This window comes from Eptatretus burgeri, chromosome 12 (genome assembly GCF_056783735.1).
Source record: "Eptatretus burgeri isolate ZD-2024b chromosome 12, Ebu_testis_v1, whole genome shotgun sequence".
Lineage (NCBI taxonomy): Eukaryota > Metazoa > Chordata > Myxini > Myxiniformes > Myxinidae > Eptatretus > Eptatretus burgeri.
Genome location: NC_140972.1, coordinates 72,440,410 through 72,452,655, shown reverse-complemented (window position 1 = coordinate 72,452,655; position 12,246 = coordinate 72,440,410). Strand labels below are relative to the sequence as shown.

The 12,246-nt window shown below is 39.8% G+C and overlaps 1 protein-coding gene across 4 annotated transcripts in view; it reads left to right on the top strand.

Moving 5' to 3' along the window:
- Positions 1–12,246, top strand: part of LOC147015903 (adhesion G protein-coupled receptor A3-like) — a 220,366-nt gene that overhangs the window by 200,609 nt on the left and 7,511 nt on the right. For 3 of the 4 annotated variants that reach the window (XM_085848508.1, XM_085848507.1, XM_085848510.1), the window contains 3 exons: positions 4,046–4,129; positions 4,480–4,545; positions 7,703–8,201. In XM_085848508.1, the coding sequence (XP_085704634.1) occupies positions 4,046–4,129; positions 4,480–4,545; positions 7,703–8,201 (649 nt within the window). The remainder of the gene's footprint in view (positions 1–4,045; positions 4,130–4,479; positions 4,546–7,702; positions 8,202–12,246) is intronic. The other variant, XM_085848509.1, reaches the window with a different exon arrangement.

Genomic DNA, 12,246 nt, shown 5'->3' with positions numbered 1-12,246 from the left:
GAATAAGAATAACAAGGACAAATGTGTCAGAGCCGTGTCCTAATATAAAGGTTTTGTCTTCACAAGAAGAAGAAGAACACGGAGCTCTCTTCGAGCCAGCGTTCGCAACGCGAGGCGGCTAAAATTAATTACAGAAAGTCGAAACATTAGCATTTTGATCACAATAACAATAACAACAACAACTTCTGATATTTCGTCAGTGCCTTGATGGAGCCAATAGCGAGACCCGTCATGGAGGCTCCTCGTTCATGACGAGAAAATAGTGTATTTACGAAATTACAACACATTAAATGGAATAATCTTTAAATCGTAACGTGAACTTTTCGAAACTTTAAAGCAAATGTCCGAATATATTTCAAAGTTCATGATAGATGCTCTCAAAAGGCACCCTCAATGCGAGGATGTGTACAGGTGTTTAGTATTTAAGGAGATCCGGATCTTGTATATAAAAGAGCCGCGTCCTTAAGGTTTTAGAAGCAGAAGCAGAAGCAGAAGCAGAAGCAGAAGCAGAAGCAGAAGCAGAAGCAGCTCTCTTCGAGCCAGCGATCGCCACGCGAGACGCGGCTAAAAACAAGAAAAAGAGCAAGCGGCGATTGCAGACCCTCGCCAGGACTTGTTTTTTGTGGTGTTTGTGCACTGGTGTGTTATGTAATTAATCATAGACACAACTAGAACTGCCACTTTATACCTGCTGGCAGTGATGACTGGGTACCAAGACGTCCTGCTTTGTTGCAACCCCACTTTAATCAGACACTTGGCCATGACCCAAGGTGTTTATTGTTATTCAACTGAATTCAGAATGGAATTAAAATACATTCAATTCAAATTAAATGGAAGACCAAATAGGTACAGTACTGCATTGGAGTCATCATAAGGAACCTGAACAAGCAAAAAGCAAAGATGAAGTCATCAGGAGGAACCTGGATAGGATTCAGGCTTCAGCTGCAACTCCTCTACCTTCAAACCCATTCAGGCACAGCCAGGTGAGCAAAAAAAAAAAAAAAATCTAAAATAAGCCATAATAATCAAATAAATAAATAATTCTGGATGCCAGTCCATGCATCCGATCAGGTTGAAATTTTAAACCTGTATTCCCCATTACTATTAGATCATAATTGTGGTTTCACATCGATTGAATAAGCAGTTCTCGAGAAAGAATTTAAAAAAGATTTTCACTCAATCCAATGTGGCTGCAAGACCATGTGACCTATCAATTATTTGTGAACACCCTGGTATCCCCAAGGCTTGGGAAATGTGTGTGAAGTTTCCCCTCGATCTGTCCAGCCTTTCTGGAGAAGTAGATTTTTAAAGGTTTTAGGGTAAATCAAATATGGCTGCCAAACCATGTGACCTATGACATCATAGGTATGAGCATTTTGTTCATGGATATATAGTCATTAGTCATACCTATAAAGTTTCACCTCAATCTGTTCAGCTGTTTCAAAGATTTTTGAAGAGTTTGTTGAAAAAACTAATATGGCTGCTGTACCATGTGACTGATGACATCATCATTTTTTTTGGTGGACCAATTTATCCCGCGATGAACCACATAAATTTTCATACTGATCAGATGTAGCGTTCTACATATGCAATTATGATGTCAATGAAGGCACCCATAGCATCATGAACAAATCACACTTAGTCCTCATGTGGAGTCCTTTCCATATGCCAAGTTTCAACGTTTTTCCATGATGTGGTTTACGAGATCCAAAGTTTTTCCTTTTTTCCAACATGGCTGCCACACCACATGATCTATGACATCATAATTATCGGAATGGCAAGAAGGAACCCGAAGAAGTAAAGAGCAAAGACGGAGTCATCAGGAGGAACCTGGATAGGATTCGGGTTTCAGCCGCTACTCCACTAACTTCCCTCAAACCCATCCAGGTGTTGCCAAGTGAGCCTTACATAAATATTTTTGCAAGAATCCACTTTTCCTTAGAGAGACCAATAAAGAAAGAGAGGAAAAGAGAGTAAAAGATAAAAGAGAAGAAAAAGCAAGAATGAGAATGAATAAAGAGAATTGTGAAAAGAAAAAAAAATGAGAAAGAAATGTGAAAGGAACAAAGATGTCAGGAAGAGCCCAGACAGATAGATTTCAGCAATTACTCCCCAGGCTCAAATGTAGCAACATGTACAAGTTACCAGGGGTCCATCAGTGGGGAAGCACAGTCCACACAGATTCAGTATATGGCATAAAACATTCTACATGAGTTGTCACTCCTAGGGTGAAAATTTTGTCAATTTGGTGAGCTTTTTGTGTGTTTGTTTTTAAATATATTCAATGTCGTGGCTCACATAAGAGCTATCACACATAATGTATAACAAGGAAAGCAGGAGACAAGAGGGGTGGGAGAGAAAAGCACAAATCTGGGAACAGAGACATGAAATATGGTTGAATTCAATGACCGTTTTCAGAGAAAAACACTAAAATTCTGTGCTGACAAACAAGCATGAGAGATGTCGTGCAAAGCACACAATTTGCAAAATCCATAAAACAAATTTGACCTCAAAAATAATTGGTGGTTGAATTCAATGAAAAAAATCTGCAAATACTTTTCAAACTTAAAGTCAATCGGATGAAAATTCACAATTTTAGAATTTTAGACCATGTCGACTTTTTGACCTATGTTGACCTTTTGGCCTATTTTGACCTCAAAAATACTTGTTCGTTGAATTCAGTGACCTGAATTGCAAAATCCTCTTCACATTTCAAGGTAATGGGATGAAAATTAAGGATTTTAGAAATTCTACCTTAGTTGTTGACCTTTGGCCGAGGTTGACCTTTTGGTCGATGTTGACTTCATAAATAATTGGCTGGTTGAATTCAGTGACCTGAAATATAAATCCTTTGCAAATTTCCAGTCAATCTGATGAAAATTGAGGATTTTGAAAATCTCACCGAAGTTGTTGACTTTTGGCCTTTTTAAAATCACTTCCTTGTTTCATTATTTATTTACCATTGAGCTTCAGTGTGTTTGCCCGGACCACACCATTTTTACTAATTGAACTGTTCTCATTAAATATTCAACAAACCTTGAATATAAGAATATGCAGAACACAAATTAATAAAATGTACAATTTTTTTTAAACTGTCGTTTTCATCACATTTTAGTTTGAGTACAAAGTGGATGCGGAGTGGCTTTGCATTTTGAGATGCTTTCTAGTTGCGTTTTTTATTATAACTTAGACAATAACAATTGGCTGTGGTGATAGTTTTCATTTCCCAAGATGGTAAAACACTTCTCTGTGTTTTTAATGTTTCAAATTATTTAGTCGTATTTAGCTTTTTGGATCAAACTTTCCATAATAATGTTGTACAAACATTAAATTCACATTTATATACTTTATTACCATGAAAGAGTTTCATAAGAAGATGATGTTTTTTTCATGAATCCTCCAATTGTGAATCCTCCAATTCATGAATCCTCCAATTGAAGTATTGAAAATTAAACCAAAGTCAAACTTCAAAAGTTAAAAATTACGAGATTGAAATCAGTAATGATTTTATTTTCTCCATGTGATTGTGTTGAACAATACACCAGCAAACAGGAAATGCAATTTAAATGAAACTCCCAGCAATTTAGTTGAGGCAACCATGTCTTGCCTTTGTGGATTCCTGATTAGATTGGCTGTCAAACAAATGACATATCCATTTTGCAGCCAATCAGTGTCCTTAATGGCAAGAGATGACAGCTTCAACAGAAATTACTGGGAAATTCACCAAATATTAAATTAGTGTTTTGATTTTGATAAATATTCAATATTTATAAATATTAAATTAGTGTTTTACAGTATCCCCCCCCCCCACTCCCCCCTCTGCCACACACATAAGGAAGAGGAACAGTTCAATATCAGCACGGTGGGAGGTCCACATAAAACAAATTAATTATTGATCAGTATTACTAAATGATTCTCAGTTTTGGAAATCTGAGATTAGATTCACCTTGATGGCTTTCTGTGAATGTTACTGTTCATTTGAACATTTTGAGGAATGATAGATACACTGTGCAATCTAATGTGTTTTATTACATCACTGCTGCAGGTTTTATCTAATTGGTGGAGGCATCCCGCTTGTCATATGTGGAATAACAGCAGCAGCAAATGTGGGGGACCACGGTAGTCCATGGTACGACTGCATCTTGGCCATAGCACATCCATTCAGGCAATCGCATGCCAAAGGATATATTTTACTAACTTTGCAAACATATCCAATGACATCTCAAACATTCTTGCTAACATGCTGCTTCTGCAATACACTTTGTTAAATTTACTCAAAACAACAAAAGTATACCCTAACGTGTGCAAAACAATACATCATTTACTTTGCATTGTGCATGTGCAAAGTAAAAGATGAATTGTTAGCAGTACAGAGTGTTTTCTATGCATTCCTAACCGTTTTTAATTGTTGACAAAATATTGCAAAAATTGAATTTGTTATTCAATAACACTTTTCACCCCAATTTCATCTCCGTACAGCTCAAGCACAGTGGGACTTAAAATGCCATTTCATAATGATGAACGGGCTGACAGGATGACCGAGAGGTACTCACACTCGCTTCTGAGCTATGTAGCCTGGGTTTAAATCCCAACTCGGCTGTAAATTGTCATCCCTGTATTTCACAGGCAAGGTGATTCACCAATGTGTGTGCCATCCCAAGGATGGACATTAAACGGGTATCCCATCTGCCGGCGTTAATTGGTGGATGTTAAAGATCCCATGGTGTCCTTCACGAAGAGTAGGCAAGCTATTGCCAGCACCATGGCCAAATTCCCAATTCCTGCCCAAACCAGTGGAGGGCATTACTTCAGCAGCATAGCCATGCCCTCAGCCAATGATGCTACCCCGCAGCCTGGTCCTGGATACGAATAAAGAAGAATAATGATCAACCACATACTCAACCTGTGCTTGCACAAATCAAGACAAACATCATCTTCATGCAGTCTTTTGTTTTAGAGTTATGCTCCTCTTTGTAAGATAGGAAAATGGGTGGTGAGCTACAGCTATAACGTACACCAGCAGGGTCACATAATCCAGGTGAATGTCAGTTAAAAGACTAATGGAGTTACTAGAAATTTGAAAGCTGGGCAAACCTTATATTGGGGGTGATTACTAATGCCTGGTGCACAAATTGCAAATACATAACCTCAATAACATCCATGCCAAAAGATCAATGTAACTTTTTGCAAAGCAATAATTTGCACAGGCTGCCTCTGGCAGCAATATTCATTGGAGGTAACCGAGCAGTCAAGTCAGGACAGGTGTGGAAACATGCGCCGGAGCAGCACATCGCTGCGTCCACATTCCGCCGGGACTCCTGGCGTCTGTGTCTGGCCATCCCCCAGGCAGATGACTGGCCCATCCCCATCTCCTTGAGATGCTTATCAATCTGCTGCAACTACGAGGCATGTGGTCGGCCCATTGGCCTCCTCTACTCACGAGGCTCCCTCACTGAGAGAATCTGGTGAGCAGGATCGGCATCAGGAAAATGAGCCACATGTCCATATGGCGACATCAAACGGAACCACCGATCCGGATATTGGGCTTATTTTCCCTCATCAGGATGGTATACCGATAAATATCTAACCAATGATGATATTTATGTTTATCGGTGTGTACAAAATGAAAGGTCGGTGATTGCAAATGAATGGTCTGAATGGTCTAGTTGTAAATTTGTAAAGATCAAATGGTCTGAAGGTCTGAAGTTGGAAAGTTCTGAAAATGTCTAAATGGGTGTAAAGGGTCTAAATGGTCTCAAGTGTCTTATGGGTCTTAAAAGGTTGAAGGGGACTAAAGGGTGTAATTTAAGGTCTAAAGGGTTGGAATTGTCTTAAGGGGTGTAAGGGGTCCTAAAATGTATAAATAAGGGTCTAAAGGTCAAAGGGATCTACAAGGTATCAAAAGGTCTGAAATGTGTGAAGGTCTAAAGGGTAGAATAGAAAGGAGTCTTCGGGTGCTTGGGGTTCTAAAGGGTCTAAGAGGGTCTATGAGGTCTAATGGTTCCAAAGGGCATAATATGGTACATGAGGTTTAAGGGGTCTACATGGTCTTCGGGTTCTTAAGTCTCTTAGAGGTCTAAAGTTTATTGAGGGTCTCAGGGTTCTGAAGGGTGTTTAAGGGTACTAGGCATTCATAGGGTCTTAAAAGGTCTGAGGAGCTCAAGGTTCGTGGAGGTCGTAAAGGGTCGTAGGGGTCATAAGGGTCTAAGGACTCCTAAAGGGTCTTAATGGTCGAAAACTTTTTTGAGATCTAAAGGGTTTTCGGGGTCTTAAATGGTGTTTGAGATCTAAAGGGTCTTAGGGGTCTTAAAGGGCATTAGTGGTCTAAAGGGTCTTCAGGGTATTCAAGGGTATTCAGGTTCTTAAAGGGTCTTCGGGGTATTAAAGGGTGCCAGCGGTCTAAACCCAACACAGCACATTTTCCCTTCAAGGGTGTTTGGGTTCTAAAGGTTCCCAAAGGGTCTTAAAGTGCGTTTGAATTCCAAAGGATATTGGGGTTCTTAAATGTTCTTTGGGTTATAAAGGATCTGGAGGGTCTTAGGGGACTCAAAGGGTCTTACAGTTGGCTCGAACAGGTTTTGGGGGTGTTTGGGTCTTCGTGGTCTTTTTGGGTCTTGGGGTTGTAAAGGGTCTGAAGGGTTTTAGGGGTCTTAAAGGGTCTTGTGGTTCTTAAGGGTCTAATGTAATTCATACACAAACAAATATAATTGGTGGTTGAATTCACTGACCTGATGTGGAAATACTCTCCAAATTTCAAGTAATTCGGATGAAAATCAAAATATCGGGAGGAATTCCGATGTTTTCATTGTTGCTTTTTCTGTCTTGGAAAAATGTTAGTATCTTGGAGCATTGTTTGTGATGTGTAGCTGCTGTTCTCATCAATTGCTCACTTAATTGGATTTGTTATTAATTTGACTTGTTCCTTTTCCTCTTTTGCCTACTTCAATTTTTTGTTTGTCCCCATTCCTGTATTTTTGGACTATACTGTATAAAAAATAATGTTGACCCCCCCCCCCATCCATCCATCCATCCATCCATCCATCCATCCATCCATCCCCAGAAAATAATTTTCCCAGACAATTTAACACAAGCGGTCATAAATCGCTCAAATCTTAAATTTTCCGGGGCTTTTGAGCAGTCACCAGACCCCATTCCACATTAGCTTCACGCTGTGCACTTGCATGTCCCTCTCCCTCCCCTCGCCCCCCAACTTTTCCACTTTTCAATAATGATCGACGTCCTTGGTCTTCCCTGTCTGAGTTCTCACTCGTATTATAGTTCAGGTCTTTCACGAGCTTCAAAATTTCCATAAATATCTTGAAATGAGTTTAAGATGCTTTAATTATCTTCATGAATTCATTGTTACTCAGATGGTTTGTAAGAGAGTTTTTGTAACGTCACTCGAGGTTGCAAAAATATTGGTCAGTCATCTTTTGGATCCCTGCTTTCCAGAAGATAGCTTGTCAAATGCATCTGTGACAAAGAAATAAATGTTATAAATAAAATAATATTATAAGTTGCAAAATAAAATTGGATATTATTTGCTTTTATCGTGAATTCAACTGCAATCATCGTTTCGCAGAGATAGGGTTCAAGAGATGTTCCTGCAAATATCATTTTTAAATGATGTTGGAGCATTTAAAATATTCTGATTGTTACCTTGTTTGTCCCTATCCATATTTTTGTTGATGAAACACCGTAGCTGTTGGTTGGCTTGGGAGCCCAGCCTAGCAGCTTTTTTTGGACCCGCGGCCTTCGCTGCTCTGGCCACTCTGGCCTACCTGACGTTGGGGCTAGTTCGCCTCTGCTGCCATCATCGTTCCCAGCAAGAGTCAGCTGGCAGAACAACCACTACTGAGGGGCCCAAAGAAGAAATCTGGGATGATGAACTTTCACCTTCGGCCCAATTGCTCGCTGCCGCGTGCACCCTTATTGCCTGTGGTGCAGCCGGCACATTTGGTGGGCTTGCAGCAGCTCGTGGAGGCTTAACGTATGCGGGGCTCACCAGCATGTGGGCTGCTGCTTTGGGACTCGGTTCACTACTGCATCATGGGTTACGTCGTAAGGATGTACGACGATGCTGGGGCTGCAGGACAAAAAGGGCAGCTGAGGCCAGTGCCACACATGGACAAGTCAACACCACTGCCCGTTCAGGTTCAAGCACTGACTGGTCTGGAGCCATGAAACTCACCAACCTGCAGGTAAGGCCTAATCAAAGCAGAAAACTATGCAATATGCAATAGGGAAACGATGTATTCTATATGAATAGAGGCAGGTTAGTGCTGGTTCAACTTATGCCAAGAACTCTTGGGCCAAATCTCCTTTATCAGGTTCCAGCCATTCCAATTGATTTTCCTTAAGACTCCCCATTCACCTCGTTTTACCCAAACTATCAAAAGTAGACTTAACAAGCCTACTAGAAAAGTCCAGTGAAGTTTTTGTTCAAATATGAATGTTAACACCATCATGTGTGCATGTCAAGCATAGACCAGTTTAGCAACGGCAGCCATGTTTTGGCTCTGACCACCAAAATGCCATCAGACACACAGCTATTACTCATGACTGCCACCTTCTGATATGGTCTCTATTTTAGCACGATCTACATAAAGAGTGATTGACACTGAAAACAAACCTTGGCAACTCTGAGCACATTTCCCTGTCCAATAACTTTCAATCAACATGGCCAGTCAGTAACTTAAAGAAACCACTGAAATGCTTCTTCCGGGTTTACAAAAGGTTGCATCGTTCATTAACCAAGGGTAGTGCTCGAGGCAATTGTGGCAATTTTTTGCACTGGAAATTGGCAAACACACCAGTTTAGTTTATGCTCAATATGCCTGAGCAGAAGAACATCCTTAACACCCACACAGTGTATCCAGACAATGGAATGACATATCACTCGACATTCAAAGACCTCAATTTTGCCTTCACCTGATTTCAGCTCAAAAAAGTTATTGGTTTACCTGCAAATATTGCTGAGAGGAGCTTTCCCTAACATAGGTATGCAAAGTTAGTCACGTCTTTGTAGTCCTCCCCCCCCCCCCCGACCCCAATTCTCCAAAAAGTGTCCCTCATTGTGAATGATGCATCACATTGCACAATTCTACATGTTATGCCTGCTTAAGCAGATGTTTCCCCTAAACTGGGAAACATACGTCATGTGATGATGTCATATAAAATTGATTATATGCTTTCATCAAAGAGCAACTCATCATGTTCTGAGGTTGTCAATTCTCGGCATGCATAGCAAGAGCCATTGCAAGCTAAGATGCTGCAAATTGTATGAAATATTTGCACTTCAAGTGAAACAAAGTTGAACCTTAAAAACTGAATTACTAAATCTGATTGTTGTCAATTTTCTCACTTCACATCCTGATATCAAAAACAGCACACCTTGAAAAAAAATTCAACTCCAGTGATGTCCCCCCCCCTCCCCGAGTAATCTTTACCTCTCGCCGTTTGCTGACGTCAGTCAACAAGGATGTGCTACCCACCTCACAAACCAGCAATTTTATTTATGAGTTTAAGTGCCGATGTGAAGCTCAGTACGTGGGCCGCACAACACTAAGATTGGATGATCGGATCAAACAACACATCCCTTGGCGATTCGAAGAAGATTGTGAGGGTTAGAACACAACCAGTGCGAGCACGTGGAAATATCCAGGAACCACCGGTCACTGAACCTGCTTCATCTGCCATTGCACAGCACCTGGTTGCCAACACTATCTGTGCAGACCAGTACAATGTAGATATGTTCAGGATATTGAGCCGAGGTCGGAGCTCATTTCATTTACGTATGTTGGAAGCAACCTTCATCCGAACCACCGATCCAATATTATGTCGTCAAAAGGAATTTGTATGATCTCTGTGCCTCTTTCAGCATGGAAAGATCAAGGGAAGTACGGTAACAAATGGTGAATCGACCTTAGGGGAAACCCATCCCGCCTCTCTCCAGGATGCAGTTGCAAACGTCAGTCATCGACGAACTCTGCTCCAGCCAATGGGAGCTCGAGGTGAAGATGATGAGCCGACCAATGGGCGTTCGGATTAACCGTGACGTTATTATGGTTGAACCAATCAGTGTCTACCTTATTGAGACCTGCATATGAAACACACGCCTTCACGTCCTCCTTCACTTGCTGCGATTTTTACCCTGAAGAGTGCAGCATGAAAAGCTTCGGTCACTAATATGTCGTGTTTGTTTGTATGTATATATATATATATATATATATATATATATATATATATATATATATATATATATATATATATATATATATCTTCTTCTTTTGGCTGCTCCCGTTAGGGGTCGCCACAGCGAATCGTCCGTATGATCCGCATAGTGATTTGGCACATGTTTTACGCCGGATGCCCTTCCTGACGCAACCCTGGTCGCCTCTTACGACACAGGGATATGGTACACCTATTTTAACCGGGGTATACACCAGCCCAGTACACTGGTACTCATTTCGCCGACCTCGGAAGGATGACAGGCTGAGTCAACCCCCTGGTGTATTAATTCAGTGGCCCAACGGGGCTTGAACTCAGGACCTTTTGGATCCCAAGCCGCTGCCCTAACCACTGCGCCAACACCAGGCTACATATATATATATATATATATATATATATATATATATATATATATATATATATATATATATATATATATATATATATATATATATATATATATATATACATACATACATACATACATACATACATACATACATGGAATGACCCATCCACATCTCTCACCTGTGAATGGAGGGAATAGCCAATCAGCTGTCACCTATTCGACTACACCGAGGTGGCTCGGATTATATAAATAGTTGACCCCTCCCACACTCCTCCAGCCCAAGTTGCTGCATAAAGCAACCCAAAAAGACTTACACAAGGTAAGTGCGAACACGGTTTTGAACCCTTCCCAGAGTTCCTCAACTATAAAGACGTTCACACATAGTACACACATGAGAATCCAAATGCTATCCACACCCTCAGCTACCGGACCGGTTTCATCACATAATGGCAAATCCTCAGCGATAGCGTAGACAGTAATGCATACCAATGAGGCTCCCAGGCAAGTACCACATGGAAACATCAAAAGCAGTCAATATTTTAGTTGCTGCATAAACTCTGGGAAGGGTTCGAAACAGCATTAACACTTACCTTGTGTAAGTCTTAATGTGATTGAGTGTGGACAGCTGTCTTTTATGCAGATAACGAGTTCAAACAGGTGCAGTTAATACAGGTAATGAGTGGAGAATGGGAGGGCTTCTTAAAGACAAAACTAACAGGTCTGTGAGAGCCGGAATTCTTTCTGGTTGGTAGGTGATCAAATACTTATTTCATGCAATAAAATGCAAATTAATAATTTAAAAATCATTCAATGTGATTTTCAGGATTTTTGTTTAAGATTCCATCTTTCATAGTTGAAGTGTACCTATGATAAAAATTACACACCTCTACATGCTTTGTAAGTGGGAAAACCTGCAAAATCGGCAGTGGATCAAATACTTGTTCTCCCCACTATATGTATGTATGTATATATATATATATATATATATATATATATATATATATATATATATATATATATATATATATGTATATATATATGTATATATATATATATATATATATATATATATATATATATATATATATATATATGTATACATATATATGTATATATATATATATATATATATATATATATATATATATATATATATATATATATATATGTATATATATATATATATATACATATATATATATATGTATATGTATACATATATATATATATATATATATATATATATATATATATATATGTATGTATGTATGTATGTATGTATATATATATATATATATATATATATATATATATATATATGTATGTATGTATGTATGTATGTATGTATATGTATATATATATATATATATATATATATATATATATATATATATGTATGTATATTGTTACGGATTCGCGCCCGCCGGCGTGCTGACGGCCACGTAACTCGAATCGCGGCACGTCGCCCACCGGACGGACAATCCAGTCGTGACCCTATCGGACTAACGCCGGGAACCAGTCACGGGTGGACCTTTCGGTCTCACCGCGATCGAGCCAATCGGCCCCCGCGTGGGATAGGGTTGCTCGCCAAATTCGACCTACCTAAGTACCCACACGGAGGGTAGACCGGGCGATCGCACCTCGCCGCAGGTCGACTTCGGACACGG